Source organism: Schistocerca serialis, chromosome 4, assembly GCF_023864345.2.
Source record: "Schistocerca serialis cubense isolate TAMUIC-IGC-003099 chromosome 4, iqSchSeri2.2, whole genome shotgun sequence".
Lineage (NCBI taxonomy): Eukaryota > Metazoa > Arthropoda > Insecta > Orthoptera > Acrididae > Schistocerca > Schistocerca serialis.
In genome coordinates this window covers 605,137,544-605,158,843 of record NC_064641.1, presented here as the reverse complement: position 1 = coordinate 605,158,843, position 21,300 = coordinate 605,137,544, and the positions used below count along the sequence as shown (strand labels likewise).

The following is a 21,300-nucleotide window of genomic DNA, read 5'->3' as shown; positions in this document are numbered from 1 at the left end:
AAGAACAATACAACTTGCTCAAGGTATTATTGCACTGATTCAGAGCTGAAAGGATTACCATTAGTAAATTGGAAAAGTTTAAATTTTTACAGCATATCCATTCAGAGCCAGAGAGAATAAGGGTCATAAAAGAATTTCCAGACTGAATAAAGAACGATTTACATCTTCGTTAGGTGTGATGGGTTCCACATAAAGTCTTAATATACTATTGTTTACATAAAGTAAATCATCGTATATTTATTGTGAAGCAAAAATATATGGAGCTGGGATGGGCAGTACCAAGATGCACTGAAAGATTTATGAAAATTTAGAAAATGCAAGTATTTACAATATCTTCATCTGGGTTTTGATTTCAATCTGGTTACCTGTGTATCTTTATTTGAATTCGGGTGGGGAATGTTCTAAGGCAATACAAATAGCAACTGCCATTGGTTTTATAGTATGATTCTAGGATTATTGAGTTAACACTTTGGGTCCTAAGTTTTAACACAACCTTATGCTGAAACCCCTATCTCTAAATTAATGAAAACTTTGAACTTTCTTTCTTAAAGTGGCTGTGCAATATCTTGCTCTTCGATTAACATACACAACCATAAAGTGTTTTCCTTATGACATTGTTTTTGAAAAGATTTGGTCAAGGGTACATCCACAGAATTTTTGAGCAGGTAACATGATTCTTTAAATAACTTACAGGAATGCAGCTGGCAAACATCACTGACAATCCCAACTACAGGCGAATCCTGACTATTTCTGAGGTAAAAATTAATTGAGATCACTGTACATTGCAGCTTATAAATGATGTGTGTGGAGCTGTACAGATCAGGACTGATGTACCCCCACCGAACAATGGTTTAAACTGTCATGCACTGTGATCTCTCGTTTCATTTGTATTTTGAAAATGGTCATGTTGCATTCCTTAGTAATTGGGATTGTTGTTGATGTTATGTAGCTGCAGCCACCTAAGTTATCTGGACATTCAACACACCTGGAGCAGTACCCTACAAATTCTGGCAAATGCAATTCCTTCCAAAATCATAAAAAGGCTTTTGATATTAGTGTAGAGCATAACTAATAATTGGAAGAGGATGGGAATTCATTATAATAGGGACATCAACAAAAGTAGAACACGTATAGTAGAGTGCAGACTAATTGAACTGGATGATGCTGAGGGCATTAGATGAGGAAATGAGGTACTGAAAGGAGCAGGTGTAGTTTGATATTTGGGCAGCAAAATACCATACATATTTGAATGATCCATGCCATCAAATAACCCATGCATCCTAATTTTTAGGGAGGAAGGAAAAAGAAATATTGACTTCAATTTGTGGTTTAGTTACAAAAATTATTCCAACTCATTGATTCTTTTCATCATGACTTTCATCACCACCACTAGCAGAAGAATCTGTCATCACCTTCTTTTCACAGAGTGTCATCTTCATTTCCAACTGGTGAATTTGTGATACCACATTTTTTGAAGGATTTTTCCACTAGTGGTTGCAGTACGGAGTCCCATGCACATTTCACTCACTCACAAATCTGGTACAAATACAGCCACTTGATTTTTCCATCAGTGCGAACTTGTGGTTTCCATCGGCCACACACTGCGTACATTGCTTTTGAGGTACACCTTTGAATGGCTGATTTATACACACATCTAGAGGTTGCAGGTCAGATGTCAGGCCTCCAGGGATAATGACCAAGTCAATTTTCCCTTTTTGCAACTTACTCAGTTGTATGTCCACGGAAGCTGTCCGGGCACAAAATGTTACGTAAATTCAGTAATGCACCATGGTGACACTGATGAACATGTGCCCCTCAGTCAACCACAAGGTCACTGTCCATCCACTCTTTTGGATTCACTCTCACTAATATGCCCTTTGCTGATATTTTCAGAATATTTTTCTTTTTAAATATCACGTTAAGTGGTAGCATTGGTCCATCACCAGTTACACACATCATCACAGTACACCTTGGCTTCTTACTCCCACCAGTTCACATCATGACCTCTTTCCTGTTCACAAAGTTGTCGAGTGCCATCTGAAAATAGACTGGCATTTGATCTGTGTTTCTGTGTTACCAATTTACGATAATGTACAGGAATATTTGCAGTGAAAATATATCACATAGCAATGGAAATTCACTACTTTGTCCTCTTAATCACCTGGAACCCACTGAGCGGTGGTAGTTTTCCTCTGGAAGCTTAACCCATTTTGACTGAAAAACCTTGATAGCCAGCCCCAGCTTGTTTTGAAAGTGGTGATGCCTAGTTCTTTTAGAGGGCACATTTCACTAGTCCCTGCACATCCATGTTGTCACTTCTCATCCACATAATCACAGAGCTTTTTTTGAGGTCCAGATGCTTTGCTTTTTGACCGCTAAATGCCAGGCTATTACCATTCATTTCCTGAAGCCACATTTGGTTTTTTCGCCAGGTGCGAATATAGTCATTGCTCACATCATACTTTTTCGCACAGCATAGTTTCCAATGTTCTCTTGTCTCTGCAATGAATAAGTTTTTTTAGTTGTGTACAAGCAATAATGAGAAATTGTAGCAATAATTAATAAGTTAACATGTGGTTAACTCTTCATTTCTAATGTGCTACTGACATTTCACCGACTGAGGCTGCAACAACGCTACTATTGGAGAAAGAGCAGTAACATCCTTATTACAATTAATCTGAATACTACAGTTTTTCCATCTTTAAATTCAGGAAAAAGTATGTGTCGATTATTCATGTATTTATGGTAAGTGACGATGACGGACCCTAACTCAAGACAATGCCGTCGTTAATAGTCATTCCGCGCAGAAAATGTGGCGTGTGCAAAAAAAAACAAACAAGCAAGAACGACATGTAAGTACAGCCCCAGTGATACCATTATCAAACAAATTCTCAGCACTTGTAGTGGATTGTGGTAACACAATAGACATAAGCAAACCAGAAAGTAATCACAAAACTCCCGCTAAAGAACCAAAAAAGAACTTGCCAACCTTAAGATGCACCAAAGGGCTTCTTCTGTATGCTGACAGTCATGGAAAAGATCTATCCAAACGTTTTCACGAAAGTATGCCTTCAAAGCATTCAGTTTTCGCGAAAATCAAGCCCGGTGCAATGTTAAATGCAGTGGTGGAGAATATTACAACAGAAACAAGTCAGTTGGAAAAGGACGCTCACATTGTGATTATTGGCGGCGGCAACGACGTATACAAAAACGAAAGCAAGACAGCCCTGCGAGGCTTCCGTAACATATTACCAAAACTATTTCAAATGAACATTGTCATCACAAACGTGCCAGTGCGACATGATTTACCAATGTGGTCATGTGTAAACAGAGAAATTTGACACTACAATGCCAAGCTAAAGAAACTGTGTGATAAATTTAGCCATGTACATTTGATAGACTTAAGTAAGATGAGTCGTGATGAACATACAAAACACGGATTCCACTTAAACAGGAAAGGGAAGGCCAAGCTAGTTTCCCACATAAGCAAACTGTGCGAGAAAGACAGTGTGGAGAAATCTCCAATTCCTCTGGGCTACAACAGCGAGACTTTTTTGGAATAAAGGACCATAATAATAGATTTCAGGGATGCATTTCGGGTATGACTGAGTACCGTGCGCGCAAAGAAAAGTGCTCAGTCATTGCAGGTCAGTTCCAAAAAACCAGTGTATGCAAAATGTCGTAAAAAGTGTAACTCAAGCAATTTTGATTTGTGCAAAATGGTAAATAAACAAGAAGGGATAACACCCTTAAAGTTAATACACTTAAATACGCAATATCGAAACAAACTAGACATTCTACGAATATTCATAGAGGAACACTTGCCACATGTACTAGTAATAACAGAAAATGGGCTAAAATGCAGTGAAATAATATACTATAGATTAGAAGGTTACTTGCTAGCAAGTAGTTATTGTAGGCAAAACCATAAAGGTGGTGGTTTGGCAATTTATGTTAATAAGGATGTAGAAGCTAAAAAAATTTCCTTTCTTGAACACCACACCAAAGAAGGATCAATTGAAATGACAGGTATTGCTCTCCACATTACGATCTTAAGTTACCAAAACATAAAGTGATTGGAGTGTATAGGCCACCAAATGCTGATGTAATGCTGTTTATGGATAAACTTAGTAGTGTTGCTGGTCAAGCTGGTTCTAATGACCTTACTAAATTAGGTGACTTTAATATAGATGCAAACTTAAATAGTATAGTAAACTTGAAACTCAGTGATGTACTGACCTCATACAACCTTGTAAATATAGTGAACTCTGACACCAGAGTGACGGACACATGTTCCTCTAGAATAGATTATGCTATAATCAACAAAGATGTTATAGATAAGGTAAATTACAGTAACTTAGATTTTCTTTATTCTGACCACTTCTGTCAGGTGATAGAATACAAAAATTCAGTTGTGCCTAAAATAACAAAAATTGTGCTACAGAAACGAATGCTGAATACCTCAAATATTAATGCTCTTAAAGACAAACTAGCAAATGAGAAATGGGATTCTGTGTACCAGGTAAAAGGGTCGGATGAGAAATGGAATGAATTCTACTCAATCCTATTGCATCATTATGAATATAGTTGCCCAGTCAGAGAAATCCACAAGGTAGTTGAACACTGTCAAAATGGAAGTAATCCTACACTAAAACTCCCAACAAATCTGATTAGGCTCAGGCAGCAAGTCCATGATCTAAACCAGCTTTATGAAGCTACTACTATGCAGGTTTTCAAGGAAAAATACAATAGGGCCAAGCAAACTTTTAAAACTGAAATTGTCAATCTAAGGAAGCAGATTATCAGCAAAACAATAGAACAGTCTGACAACATAAGCAAAGCATCCTGGAAGCTGATTGACAAATACCGAAAAGGTCCCAACAAGATGAACATGGAACCACTCAGCATAAGACATGATGGTAACATTATAAAAAACCCAGATACCATATGTAATATTTTTAATAACTACTACGTTACTGGTGAACAATCAACCCATATTATGGATTCACAGGTAGAGACCCAATGCCATCTCACCCAGTGCACCGAATTTGAATTTGTGGAAGCGAATGAGCAGGAGGTTCGCAGGGCAATTTACATGCTAAAGAAAAAATTTTCATCTGGATGGGATGGCGTATCCAGTGCTATTACTAAAGCATGCTTAAAAGAAATTTCTAAACCTCTTACTCACCTGATTAATTGTAGCATTAGAGAAAACATATATCTAACGGTTCCAAAAATGAGTGTAGTGAAACCAGTGTATAAAAAGGGAAGTAAGGAAGAAGTCTCCAACCATAGACCAATATCATTAATTTCCACATTTAGTAAGATATTCAAAAGCATTATCCTTTCTCAGCTAAATGCCTTTTTCACAAAACATAAGCTGCTTGTAGATTCGCAGCATGGCTTCAGAAAAGAGCTAAGTACAACGACAGCAGTTACACAGTTCATCCATGAAGTTTACTGTCTGTTGGACCAGAAGATGCAGACTGCAGGTATATTTTTGGACCTGACAAGAGCATTTGATACGGTAAACCATAGGGTACTTCTCAAAAAGCTAAAATCTTATAATATTGGAGATCAAGCCACGAATCTTCTAACCACGTACCTGTTTAATCATAAGCAAAGCACTAAATTGTCATACAAACTAGATAATAAAATCATGAACTCCCAGTCCACCAGTGAACCTGTATTACAAGGTGTACAACAGGGCTCAATCCTTCGACCCTTTCTCTTCCTTATATATATTAACGACATTGCCCAACCCTTTAACTCCCATATTGTAAGCTACGCAGATGACACGTCAATCTTATTCTATGGGAGCAAATCTAAAGAGCTAGTGGTGTAACAGAAGTTACAAAATACTTCAATGATCAGGGGCTCAAGGTGAATGTCACCAAATCTCAACTACTGACATTTAAAACAGGCAGTTCTCATCACAACAGTATGAATAGTGTGTGTAATATATCTGCAACAGAAAATGGTAACTGTAAATTCCTGGGTGTATATGTTGATGAAAATTTGCGGTGGACATACCACATTAATTTTGTATGCGGAAAAGTCAGTAGTGCCATATAGCTCCTCAGCCAGCTCGCAAAGATAGTTCCTAGCCAAGCACTGAAATTAGTTTATAATGGAACACTTCACCCCTTTCTCAATTACGGAATTGAACTATGGGGCTGTGCAGCTGATGTACGTTTAAAAAGAATACTACTACTACTACAGGAAAGAGCAATAAGCCTTATACATGGGATAGGACATAGAGATTCATGTCGTGAAGTGTTTGTGCCGCACGAATATCTGACAATATATTCTCTGTACATCTTCAAAATAGTTGTATTTTTTATAAGTCAACCAACAGAAGCTATCATGGGCAGTGATGTACACGATCACAACACTGGAACAAAGTGTAACTATTTCCGTAACAGAACAACGTTAATCAGTGGTTTGATTTGGTATAACAAGCTACCAAACTCTCTAAGAACGTACACGGGAGATGTTTTTAAAACAAAATTAAAATCTTTTCTAATAAAAAAATATTTATATTCCTTCAATGAATTTTAAGATAGTGATTGTAACATGAGGCATTAGCATATCAGGTGTAATGTGATGAATGTAAAAAATAGACATAAGAAGCAACAGCTACAGAATATAGTGTATTTTATAAGTATAAATATAACCATAGTATTAAGTCTGAAGAAAATGTAAATAAAAAAATAAAATAAATAAATAAACAAAACAAATCAGAATTACTGAAGAAGAGAAATCACTTATCATTCACATGGTACAAGAAATAAAGACAATTTTATTCTTCCTGCCTACTAATTAGGATTAAATGCTCCATTTCCCAATATACGCACATGAAAATAGGCTTTAAACCGAAAGGAAAGAACGTTCTTAACACAAAGCTAACTCCACTGTGAAAATGGTGCTACTCAATAACCTAATGTAGGGGTGTTACCACTCAGTGTAAGAGTTCATGAACAATCAACTGATAACTTTAGCAAGATGTAAGTTACCTGTAAGTCTTCCTGACTAAACATAGTTGAATATTCACAACAAATATGATTACGAGATGTATGAAAATTAAGATTTATTTGTTTAATAACAATTTAAAGTAAAAGAAACAGAAATACTGCACATTACACAACTACTAATTAAAGTAGCAGATTAACAAGTTGTAGCCTCTTTGTTTTGCTTACCCAAAAGAAGCAAAATCAGTCCACAGATTTGTAATTATATCCACCATTTTACTGTCATTCTCATTTCTGTATCTGTTATCCATTGAGAATATATATTGAAGTTCATCACCATGACAAGCACCTGCAGAAACAAATATACATGACTGCATAGTCAGCCACTACAGTAGAAAATGAAACAAGCCATCTGCACTTTCTAAAGAGTACTTACCAAAATCTAGTGAATCTTTTTCTGGGTTACCACAAAAGCTTCTGGTTCCTCTATATGAGAAAACATAGTAGTAGATTGGTTCAGAATTAATGAGTGAGTGGAGTCTCACTGTTTCATCCACATTCCACAGAAATAATCCATCAGTGTACATCTGTTAGGATCAGAAAAGCATATTTCCCATAATACAAGGTTCAATCAATAGCAATGATTGCCGACTACACATTAATTCTCATAGTTAAAATATGTGTTAAAATTAAAATACTACAAAATAAAATTTTTTTGAGGTGACAATCTTGAAGCAATTATCAGTTGTGCTCTATATTAATATCAAAATCTTAATTTTTTTTATTTACTGTCAGGTGGAACTAAGTACTAAAATGCAATGTTAACACTTCTCATGTACATATATTTCTGTATTTTGGGTGTAAGGGAAGACAATATGCATTGAATTGTAAAAGAAATCCAGAAATGTGCGCTCTCACTCCAAGACTTGACAGCCTTGAGGGGAAACTAAAAAAAGTTTCCTCAGAATAAGCTGGTATTAAAAATAATTCATAGAATGTTCATGTGTTAGTAATGGTGTCGTAAGCTAGCATCAAAAATGGAGTGAACAGTTTGGTCATGAAATGCCCAATGTTTCAGTTTTAAGATGAAAAACTGTATGTACAAAAATGTTCAAATGTATTCACACCGTTAGCACTGAAAGGCTTTTAATGATCACTCATTTTGAAATTAAAAAATAAATAAAGTAAAATAAAAAGGTAAGGGAGGAAGATCAAGATTCAATATCTAGCCCATGATGGGTTCATCCTCACACTATATGTTTCTTTGAATTCTTAAAGAGAATTAGCAAATATCAATTTTTTGTTGGTGAACAAGCCCAACTGTTTGATAACAGCTTACACGCCCATTATGTTCTTACAGAGAAAAAGCCATATAGCTTCTGGTATCAAAGAATAAATTAAGGATTCTAGGAAACTGCAGTTCTGAAAAGAGTTCACGGATTAGGAGGGAACAACAGAGTGAGAATATGAATTTGAGTCAGTTCAGAAGGCATATGTGGATAGCGTAATAGTTGATGGAACTCATCAGAAGCAGAAAGATGATCTGAAAGTCTGTAAATATGTTCCCGTGTGCCTTGCTGACAAGTGGTTAAGATGTTGATGGCAAAACAACTTCACTGATTGAAAAGCATTCAGATGCACACAATGTAAGTTCAAAATCATTTACATAATATTAACAGCAACTAAGGTTCAATAGATCAATAAGACTGAATATGATATCTTATGTTTCCAATGGTAAGCTATCGCAGATGTGTTTTCATTTTGCTGTAAGCCTTGATAGATTTCCTGACTTTGTCTATAAGACTTTCAGATGTCTTGTGTATTCAGCTCTGGCTGCTTGTCAGTATATGAAAAGGATAGTTCTTGCTCACCATATAGCGGAAGCTTTCGGCCAACAAGGCATTTGCCAAAAGTAGACAAAATACACACATGCGCGCACACACAAATGCAAATTCAACTAACACACACATGATCAGAGAGAGTCCCTGGCATCTTTTGGTATGCCTTCATGAAAAGAGCTATTAAAAAATGTATTTAAGCTCTGTAAGAATGTACTACATTTATCTTCCAAATTAGGTTCATTATATAACTACAATTGATGGTCTTTCAACACTTGCGTAAATACACCAATTACACCTTAAGACCCACCAGCAACAGTTGCAATAATAGCTTATACTCTAACAAGCCATAAGTAAAAATACATGCTGCTGTGCAGGAGCTTTGCAACATTCTTGTTGTGAAAATCGTGAATGAAAGTTTTGTAATGGTGTCGCATTTGCTTTTCACTTTCACTGTTTTTATTTTGCTATTGGAGTTTTGGCATTTGTGCCATTTTGAAGCATAAGATTTTTTTGTCAAAACCTTACACTTCAAAATGGCACATGTGCCAAATTGCACAAATAAAACAAAAACAGTAACAGCTAAAAGCAAATATGATTATATATAAGCTGGCAGGCAAAAGGCCTTTTAATATGTCTGCTTGTGTCTGTATATGTGTGGATGGATGTGTGTGTGTGTGTGTGTGTGTGTGTGTGTGTGTGTGTGTGTGTGTGGGCGCGCGCGCGAGTGTATACCAATCCTTTTTTCCCCCCTAAGGTAAGTCGTTTCACTCCCGGGATTGGAATAACTCCTTACCCTCTCCTTTAAAACCCACATCCTTTCGTCTTTCCCTCTCCTTCCCTCTTTCCTGACGAAGCAACCAACTCTTGTGTGTCTATCGACGTGCCAGCACTTTCGTTTGGTGTGTGTGTGTGTGTGTGTGTGTGTGTGTGTGTGTGTGTGTGTGTGTGTGTGTGTGTGTATATATATATATATATATAATAGAAGGAAACATTCCACGTGGGAAAAATTATATATAAAAACAAAGATGAGGTGACTTACCGAACAAAAGTGCTGGCAGGTCGATAGACACACAAACAAACACAAACATACACACAAAATTCAAGCTTTCGCAACAAACTGTTGCCTCATCAGGAAAGAGGGAAGGAGAGGGGAAGACGAAAGGAAGTGGGTTTTAAGGGAGAGGGTAAGGAGTCATTCCAATCCCGGGAGCGGAAAGACTTACCTTAGGGGGAAAAAAGGACAGGTATACACTCGCACACACGCACATATCCATCCACACATACAGACACAAGCAGACATATTTAAAGATTATTAACTTATTGTTACACTAGTGTGTGTGTGTAGTGTAAGTGTAGTGTAACATCCTTACTTGTCCAATGCATAAGGGTGCTAACCATTAATTCCCTTAAGGACTCAGTGTTTCGAGGAAAAAAAAAAAAAAAAAAAAAAAAAAAAAAAAAAAAAAAAAAAATCCTACAGTGTACAATGTTTAATAAAGTAAGGAAATGAATTGCATGATTCGTTCAGCTGTCTTAAGACACAGTACTATAGAGCAAATGATCAAATTCATTGTTGATCCATCGCCCAAAATTACTTATGTCTTTGACTACTCTGACCTCCAGTGCCTTACCAACAGCCTGGGACCAGGGACTTTTAGAATCACTACTTCAAAAGGGGTCTGCCAAATAATCCTCCAACTGTAAGCCCATTTGCATTCTGTCAGCATTATCTTGGGCTTTAGAATGCAAGGTTCATTATCAGCTTACTAATTACTTAACTTCAGATAAAATCCCAGCACAATGACAACCATTATAAACGCGATGAACAAATTTAAACTAGCTAGATATTTACAAGAAGTGACTTACTTGCTGACTGGAATTCAACAAAGATTTTTTCATTTCTTCCACACGAGCGCCTCAAACTTCCCACTCTTCATCATTACTTGATCTTAGTGTATACCTGTTGCTGGGTACACTTAACAGTCCAATATCTAATTTCAGAACCTTTGATGATGGTGTAATCCAGCTGGAATCTTCCTGTATCTCCAAGTGTTTTCCACATATACCTCCCTACTTTGTGAACAGTGCTTTCACTATTACTAACTGAAATTAATTGCAAAAATCAATTCATCTTTCTCCTCCCCCACTCTTACTACCATATTCTCCAATAACTCTTTCTTCTATTCATTTCCATACAGCATGTTGTTGGTGCTGGTTTGGTGTTGATTTTGATGAGAACAACCTTATTGCCGAGCTTTTCACAGCAACTCATCCTCTGCTCTACCTTCCCATTCATGACAAATCTTACTCCCATTACAACAATTTTCTACTGTTGTTGATACTACCCTATATTCACCTGACTAGAAATTCTTATCACATTTCATTTAATTTCACTTCACATCACTAACCCTCCCGCCCCCCCTGTCCCCCCATATCTAGATTGAGCTTTTGCCTTTCACTTTTCAGATTTTCTAGCTTCCCTAAAATGTTCAAACTTCTGATATTCCACACACTGACTCACAGTATGTTTCTGTTACATGTTTCTTTGCTCCATGCACTGATCCGCCTTAGGTGAGTGGTCGCCTAACCCTTATTTCACACATTAGCCTTTTGTCAGTTGTTAAGTGTTTTTCTCATGGTCACCTCCTCCTTGACAGTCTCTTTCAGAGGTGGAGGACTAATCCTGAATCTCTTGCAACTGAAAAGATCATCAATTACAGGCTGCAGATTGTGCAGAAATACATTGTGTGTCTTTAATGCAGTGGTTTTCGTTGACTTCTGCATCCTCATACCATCGATCATCATGGATCTTTCCATCTTTTAGGGGCAGTTTCCAACCCAAAGGAAGGAAGTTGTCCTGAAACTCCTGTCTGGTCCTCTTCAACAAGGCCATTGGCAGAATGAGGGTGATTCCTTACCTCAGTAGCCTTCGGCCGCAATTGCTGATTATTCTTATTCAAAATTTAAGCTGCGGCTGGGTTCACACCTGGCGTCCATGATGTTTCAATTACTAGTCAAAGTTGCTACCTCTAGGCAACCTGGACATCATTATATGATTACATTACAGAATTCTATCAATGCGAAGCTACACCTTGTAATAACCCCATGAGGGCATTTATAATTATTCGGTTAAAGACAAAGGTGGAGTGGCCTCGAGCTGCAATATTAATATTTTTCCTGACACATTCACAAAAAATCTGTCTCTGCTTGTTTAGGAACAAATGAAGACACTTTTCTAATGTACCTTTACTCCCTTGCCTTCACGTCACAGTATTGACTGTAAGTAATTAACTGTACTCATGCTCAGCTGTTTGTTAACATTGTGTGTAGTGTGCACCAACTCTCAATAAATCAAGTGTTAAACAAGTAGCTTTTATCATTTATAACAAATCAGCTTCCAGAACCAATTTTTAAAGTTTTTCAAGTCTTAGGAGCAGCAGAGATCAAAATCAGTCTGGATAGTTCCTGCTAAGAAGCAGCCTACATCAAAGAGACAAGAGATAAAGGTTTAAATAATCTGTAGGAAAGGCCCATGCCATCATGAAGAATAAGAATCCAGCAGCAGTCAGCTTCATTACAGCCCAATAACCCACAGATTTCAATGGGCCTTGGCAGACTGATGTGGGACCAGATTCAGGTCATTCGGCCTTTGTTTTCAAAACAGAAGATAATTGTAATGCATATTGTGTCATATTATCACTCATGAAGTCTCTTCCTGAACTTTATATTGACAATGTGTTATATGATACAAGTCATTAAAACATTCAAAACACAAATTTCTACTCCACACATATTGAACAGAAGAGGCATATGTCCTTTTCTTTTGCTTAGTAGTCACAAGAAAAGAAACCCATATTATGTTCAAGGAAAAATATCTTGTGTGTAATTAGTTAAGGGTAAGAGACTGCTAGAATGATAATATGAAACCATAAACATTATGATTATCTATAACTGCATACTGTAGTGTTCTTGTTTGTATTATTTTATTGTCCTGCACATAATGCACAGGTAAAGTTAATCTTCAGTTTTATTACATATTTTTAATTATTCACTCATAAAATAAAAAAAAAAAAAGATGTGTGTGTGTAGAACTCTGAACCCATGATGGCCTTGTAAATTATCACTACTCACATATCAACTCTCCAGTATAAAGGAGTAAAACATTCACACATGACAACTGCTGTTTTATATATATATATATATATATATATATATATATATATATATATATATATATATATATATATATAAATGCGAGAACACTGACTTCACCCAATGCCAAGAATCAGCATGGAGCTATGGAGTGTCAGCTTAGCTTCTCAGGATGAGGTGGCAGAAAATGGACACCCCTCCTTGAAGTATGCTGATCGTCACTAAATGAGATATCTGAAAGGGGTGCCATGTGGTTAACAAACACATGCTGTGCTACACTGAAGTAATGGTGGAAATTTGTATTTTTGCCTCCACATGATTGGTACTGTTAAGTTGTAAAGAAAGTGGTATCAGTAAGTAACATTCAAAAATACGTGGATAGGTAGAAGCTGAGCAAAGGATTCAGGCAAAAAACATCAATATGTAAGATTTGTATTGATTGTATTGTTTATCAAAGCATCTAATCAATCTACAATAATATTTTAATTTTTATTTAGCATAAAATACGAGTGTTGAAACTTTAGTAGTGGCAACTATTTATTTACAGCTCGTACAAAATAGACATGTGTTTCAAAGTTTTACTGACCTTCAAAGTAGTCACCAGCATTGTGTATAACCCGTTGCCAGTGATGTGGAAGTTGTAGGATACCATTAGCAGTGCCAGTTTTTGTTGACAGTTCGAATGGCACGGTCTATTGCCCGATGAATTTGTAGCAGTTCTGAAGCGAATGCCGTGAAGTGTTTCCTTCAGTTTAGAAATAGAGTTGAACTCATGAGGGTTTAAGTCAGGGGAGTGCAGTAGGTGGTATAGCACTTAGCAGCCCCATCAGTCAAACAAATCAGTAACAGCTTACACTGTACGTGCTTGAGCATTGTCCTGCAAAATGATGGGCAGGCCTTGCAGATAGGGTCATCACTTCTGTCTCTAATGTGGTTGTAGGTTGTGTTCCAAACTTGTGAGTTCAACTCAATTTCTAAACTGAAGGAAACACTTCAAGGCATTCACTTCAGAACTGCTGCAAATTCATCACGTAATAGACCGCACCGCTTGAACTGCCAACACAACTTGCACTGCTAAGAGTATCCTACAACTTCCACATCACTGGCAATGGGTTATACACAATGCTAGTGACTACTTTCAAGGTCAGTAAAACTTTGAAACACGTATCTATTTTGCACGAGCTGTAAATAAATAGTTGCCATTATTCAAGTTCCAACCCTCATATTTTTTCATATTTATGTTTTTACGCACAAATTTTAAAGAATTTAAAGAATTATTTATGACCCATAAGACCGCTGTTATTGATTTTAATTCAGTACACTGGTGCAGAAGCCAAAATAATTATTGGATATGGTGATGATTAAGGTGGCTGTTGTGCTTGTTGAGAATACTGTGTTTGGAATCAGAGATGACAGGACCCAAGGACAGCCAACGATATGAGGAAACAAATTAAGATGAAATTCATTTGACTAATGCATCATCAAGATGATATGCATAATATTAGTTTTATTTTAGGGCACACAAAAATTAAGGTCAGAGGTGTCCATGTCAGAATCTTGGAACATTAACACAAAAAAGGAGTTAAAAACAACTACACGTTGAGCCCAAATGATGGGAGTAAAGAGCTTAGAACAAGGACTTCCTCTTTGAGGAAGGTCCATAAAATACACTGTAGAGCAATGGAGGTTCTGAACTGAAGACTAAATGTCCTTCGCCATATTGTTATGATGGATAAAGAGTAAACCATGGGCAAAAGCCCATGCATTGTTCACTACAATAGTCGATAACTCAGATGGTAGACAGGCACTAGAACATAAGTGGTTAAAAAAAGGGCATTCAGTCAAAAAATGGTCAACTGTCAAAGGTTGATGACAATGAGCATGAAGTGGTGGGGGATCACTACTTAACAAATGATGATGGCTAAAATGACAATATGCAACCTAGCTAAAATGATCTCCTCATGGTGAGAAGGTCAAGAGGAAGTCAGCCAAGTTGGTGGGAGAGGTTTAATTCCCCAGAGCTTGTTCTCATGAAGGGGAGACCAGTGGTGATGTCAAAGTGACACCATCTGCTGACAGACAGCAACATGGAGATCATTGGAAGGAATGGAAGAACTGGTGGGCTGAGATAGGAGGACTGCAGCCTTGACAGCAATGGCAGTAGCCTAATTTCCCATCAGACCAACATAAACAGGAACCCACGCAAACATCACAGTGGCCCCCCCTCAAGAATGAGCAAATGGAAGCTTTCTTGGACCCACTGCACTAAGGGATGGACTGTGTACAGCACACAGGCGCTCTGAAGGACATTGAGGGAGTCAGAGCTGATGACATAATTGAAAAGCCTACGTCACCGAATGTAATGTATGACCTGATACAGGGCAAAGAGCTCTGCTGTAAATACTGAGCAGTGTTCCAGAAGCCAATAACGAAAATGGTCGGTGCCAATGACCAAGGCACACCCAACACCAATCCAAGAGCAGTCAGTGTTCACAAAAGTTCTACCGTTAAGTTCCGTGTGAAGGTTCAGAAACTTACAGTGATAGACTACGTAGTAGTTTCCTTAGTAAGCAAATTAAGTCCAAGGTCAACACCAGCCACTGCATGAAGCCAAAGTGGTGAAGGGTTTACTCTCACAGGAAAAGTGGCAGGTAGCATGAAGTTACGCTGCTGGAGCAATAGCCAGAAGTGAACTCTAGGAGGTAAGAGAGAAGAGGAACAAACCCCACACTGGTGCTCAAAGGAGTCATTGATCAAGGAGGCATAGGGTGGGTGGTCGGACATGGCAAATGGCATGTGCATCTGCTGGCAGCAGTAGTTCAGCAGCTTCTGCATAGAGATTTTCATCCGGACTAGTGTAAGTAGTCAAACAGATTCCACGAAGTTGGTTCATATTTAGACAGCATAAGATGAACGGACGTGCAGATGCATAAATGAAACATCTAGTCTAGTTTCAAATGGACAAGAATCAGTACAAACGGAGGAGGGTGGTCCAATCCGCTCCTCAGGAAGTACCACTTAGGACACATAGGACACTGAGGGACCAGGTGCAGTGGGTGGCCAGGTTAAAACACATGGAAGGATCAAGAAAGTCTCTGATCAAGCACAAGCCTCAAGAATTTCTTAGTTTCTGAGAAGGGAAGAGCAACAGGCCCAAGATGTAAATATGGTGGAAGAAACTCGTTGCGCCACCAGAAATTCATAAAAACTGTTTTGTGAGTGGAAAAGCAAAAGCCATTGTCGATGCTCAATGAGTACAGATGATCAACATATCGCTGAAGACGCTCCTCAAGGAGACAAGTGCATAAGGAGCTGCAATAGATCACAAAATCATTGATAAAATGGGAGCCCGAGTTGCCCAGTGGGAGATAGGCCATAAGAGGACTAAGGGTTACAGCAAAGAGGATGATGCTCAAGACAGAGCACTCCATTTTCCTGGATAAAGGTGTCAGACAATGCAGAACCCAGGGGATCTTGAAACCTCTGTATTTTAAAAATTCCTGAAGAAAATGGGGAAAGTGGCCTCGCAAGTCCCATATGTAGAGAGTACAGAGGATACCAGTCCTCCAGTAGGTGTCATAGGCTTTCTCCAAATTGAGAAAAACAGTTCATGGTTTGGGTTGCCAAAGCTACGAAGTAGTCAACTGCAGAACAGCATGCTCGGAATCCACATTGTGCAGTGATTAGTAATTTGCAAAACTCTAGCCATCATGCCAGCCGGGCTTGAATCATTCTTTCCATTACCTTGCAAACACAGCTGGTGAGAGAAATGGGGCAGTAGCTAGAAGGAAAATATTTGTTCTTACCAGGCTTAGGTATGGGTATGACAGAGGTTTCATGCCAACGTCTGGGGAAACATGCCATCTGCCAAGATGCGACTGTACGTATGGAGGAGAAAGTGCTTGTGCATAAGAGAAAGGTGCTGCAACATCTGAATGCGAACAGTGTCTCACTCTGGGGTGGAAGATCAGTATGAAGTGAGAGCATGGTCTAGCTACCTCATAGTAAAGGCAGCATTGCAGCAGTTACATTTCTGAGAGGAGAACGGTATCAGCCGAGCCGCCGCCACTCGTTCCTAATGGAAGAAGGCAGGGTAATAGTGGATAGATATTTAAATCTCCACAAAATAGTAGCCTAAGATGTTGGAGATATCAATTGGGTCCACAATGACACCATCCACTACAGTCAGCCCAGAAATTGGGGAATGGAACTTGGTCCTAGAGAGCCATTGGAGGTTGGTCCACATGACAGAAGAGGGAGTGGAACTGTTGAGAACTAGTAAAGGAAATCTAGATAGCTTTTTTGCTGTCCCAAAGAATGTGACAACACTGCACACATAACTGTTTATTACAAAAACAATTCATCGTCACAGGATGATGGTTAAAAATGCACACTTGTTGCTACGTTGAACTTTCATGGTGATCATTGGGCAACGTCTTCCACGTTATCTGTAACATAAATAAACTTTCTTCCCACAGTATTTCTGAAAACCCAAAAACAAACTTAAAGAACTTAATAATAATAATAACTGTTCTTACAATTATTCATATAAGTCTTACGTCGATTTAATGAGGGGTGGGACAGGCCTAAGCCTTGTGACGCCACACAGTCTTTGATGAGTCACTGCCACAGGGCACAAATGTTGGAAAATCCTGTTCCACGAGATCTACAGAAGCATTGGCTTTCTCACAAAGGTGGCCTGCAGATTTCAGGGCATAAAAATGGATGGCAGTGTGCACCAGTGAAACAGAGGTTGACTGTGTGAAGGTATCACATGGCAGTATCATTGAAGAGGATCACCAAGTCAACAAAGGAAAAGACCGTTTGCCTTTGATTTCTTGGAGCCTTTGCAGTTGGCAGACGAAGACTCCGATGTTTGACTGGAGGGACATAAAAAGTCTTCATGGGAGTATTCCTTCTGTCCTTTGTAGCCTGCCAGTTGCATAGCAGGTGATTTTGCTGCCAGAGGCAAAAATGTGGTGACTTGTTACACAGCTGGAGGAGGAGGATATGGGCAATTTTACAACCATCCTGCTGAATTTGAGGTACTGAGCCTGTGTGGCTGTATCCTTCATGGAGCAAGGTGTAGTGAGAACATTACTGTAAGTGGCAGATGGTAAAAAACAGGCCTTCTGACTTCCCAACAACTTTTGAGTGACAGAGCAAGGCACTTTTTCCTTCATCCGGATCTCCTGGACTGTTTGCTCATCAAAATACACAGGACATTCTTGATATGAGGCAGCATGGTTGCCATTGCAATTGATACAGCGGGAAGACGGAGCTGAGCCATTGTCCTCATGAGCATCCCTACCACAAGTAAAACATTTGGCCATGTAGTGACAGGACATTTGAGTGTGGTTGTAACATTGACACTGGTAGCAGCGCATCAGGGTCGGAATGTATGGTCAGACCATGATGACTTCATAGCGAGCTCTGATCTTTGATGGAAGCACTATCCTACCAAATATGAGAAAAAGAGTGCATGCAGGCATTAAGATTGCATTAACCTTTTTCATTACCCAAAGGGCTGCAGTGATGCCCTGATCAGAGAGCCAAGTTTGGATTTCTCCTTCGGTCAGATCAGGTGATGGATAGGAACGGAGAGGGGGGGGAGAGAAATAGAGAGAGAGAGAGAGAGAGAGAGAGAGAGAGAGAGAGAGAGAGAGAGGGGGGGGGGGTGAAGAAGAAGAAGAAGATTGTTTTGTTGCTTGTTGATATCATGTTTTTTACAGATTAAACAAATTAAAGAGTAAAACATAACTACAAAAGTCCATTACCAAATTGACTATTCCTTGACACCTGAAGACATGTCCTATCAATCGTTCCCTTCTTTAAGTCAAGTCGTGCCATGAATTCCTTCTGTTCTCAATCTGATTTAGCATCTCTTCATTAATTATGTGATCTAACAATCTAACCTTCTGCATTCTTCTACAGCACTGCATGTAGAAAGCATCTACTACTTTTAGTGTCTCGTTTTCTGATCTATTTCCCTTATTACGTGATTTAAGTTGACTACATTCCATTACTCTTGTTTTACTTCTGTTTATGTTCATCTTCTAATTTATTTTCAAGACATTATGCATTCTGTTCAACTACAATCTCATTAGCACACCTTAATGTTTTTATTTCTCCTCCCTGAACTTTAATCTGCTTTTCAAACTTCTCCTTGGTTTCCTTCACTGCTTGGTCCATGTGCAGATCGAATAATATAGGGAACAGGCTACAACACTGTCTCATCCCTTCTCAACTATTACATCCCTTTCATGTCTTTACACAATGTGATCAGAAATAGTCTGAATAGTCTGGTGGATGGATATGTGTGTGTGTGCGCGGGTGTATACCCGTCCTTTTTTCCCCCTAAGGTAAGTCTTTCCGCTCCCGGGATTGGAATGACTCCTTACCCTCTCCCTTAAAACCCACATCCTTTCGTCTTTCCCTCTCCTTCCTTCTCTCCTGGTGAGGCAACAGTTTGTTGCGAAAGCTTGAATTTTGTGTGTATGTTTGTGTGTCTGTCGACCTGCAAGCACTTTCATTTGGTAAGTCACATCATCTTTTAGGTGGCTTGCTGAATATGGATGTAGATGTAGATGTTGGGGGTAACTACCAGAGCAATTGCTACGTATGTACAGACGTAAATATAAGAGAGAAACATAAACAACTTTGTTATGTGTACCAGAATCTGCCTTGTTGTCACAAGCTCATCATTTTTTAATGAAATAGATAGCATTTATAATGTACAGGTTTATACACACACGCACACGCACACACACACACACACACACACACACACACACACACACACACACACACACACACACACACACACACACACACACACACACTCCAGAATCTCAAGAATAAGTAATTTTGACTTCATATACCATGTGGTTCTAACTGAAGTTCAGCTACTCACAGAGGTCCAGTGTGGGCTATAATGGTTGTATGGCAGTGAAACTTGGTAGATATTCTAATGCATTAATATGGAACCGGTTTACAATGGAAAAAATTAGTTCCAATTTTAGCCACCAGGTGCAAATCTGGCACTGATCACAAGAAAGACGTATAGAAATGTTTCCATATCTAATGGGTTAGGGAATTGGACATGGGCAGAAAAAGTCAGATAAATGAGAAAGGCACAATGTTGATTTTATTATTAACTGCCACTTCAACAATGTTTAATATGGGTACTGGAGGTGTTGAAAAAATGCTGCATCCACAGAACGATGTGATCAACAGTTGCTCGCAGCAGTTCTGGTGGAATCTGTGCAATATGTTCCCATATACTGGCCTTCAGATCAGGTGAGAATAAACATATCCCTGAAGTGCATCCTTTCAGATATCCTCAGAGCCAAAATTCACTTTGATTCAGATCAGTTGATCTTGCAGATCATGTATCTGGAAACCTCTGGAGGTAACATGTTCATGGAAGTTTACTTTAAGCAGATCTTTCACTGAGCAAGTGACACAAGATGAGATGTTGACCCATCTTGCATGAAAACAGTAGTTTCTACACAGCTGTGCCCTTCCACGGCAGGAATCACTTGCTGTACAAGGTGGTCTCAATAGTGTGCAGGTGTCACTGTACACCTGACAGGTCCTCTGGGTGTATTCTCTTCAGAGGAGAATGGACCAAGAATAAAGGTGAATGTGAATCCACTCCACAGTCACATACAGTGAATGCAATTGCTCTTCATGCACAACACACAGTTTAAAATAACCCCAGATCCTGCAGTTCTGTATATTCACTGCACCTTACAGTGTAAAATATTGCATGTCACTCCATTGAATATTTACCTGTCACATCTCATCAGCTTCGATCAGTGTCGAAAACCAAATAGCAAATTCAGAATGTTGCTGGGGATCAAGAGATTTCAGATGCTGAACCATCTGGATCTTGTACAGGTACTAGAGTAAAACAAACCCCAAAGTTTTTGTACTGGTGAACATGGGACGGACAATTCTAGTGACACTTCTCAAACACTAGCATTGCTGCAAGGTCAGTTCCAGCAACAGCAACCTCGTCAATAACTCCCACCAGGATAGGAAGCCTTTCTTTTCCAGGTGCTACACCAACCTCACCCATGTTTTTGAATTTCATTATCATCTTTAAATCATTTAATGATGTTGGGCCTCTTCTTAGGCCATTCAGTTGGCAATACTCTCCCCATGCAGCACTGTAATTGCTACCATTCACATACAACATATTCACTAAGAGCACACAGTCTCTTTTCAAAAGCTGTATTATTCATTCATGTTAAGGCTTTTCAAATAACAGCTTGGATGTCACACTGTACAGCACCAGAATTTGACCTGGTGGCCACACCTGGAACTGATTT

At 38.7% G+C, this 21,300-nt stretch overlaps 1 protein-coding gene across 2 annotated transcripts in view; it reads right to left on the bottom strand.

Annotated features, from left to right (window-relative positions):
• LOC126475399 (venom carboxylesterase-6-like) overlaps positions 1-21,300 on the bottom strand; it is a 138,794-nt gene that overhangs the window by 8,557 nt on the left and 108,937 nt on the right. For both annotated transcript variants that reach the window (XM_050103233.1, XM_050103234.1), the window contains exons 8-9: positions 7,408-7,558; positions 7,200-7,320 (exon numbers count right to left, since the gene is read on the bottom strand). In XM_050103233.1, the coding sequence (XP_049959190.1) occupies positions 7,200-7,320; positions 7,408-7,558 (272 nt within the window). The remainder of the gene's footprint in view (positions 1-7,199; positions 7,321-7,407; positions 7,559-21,300) is intronic.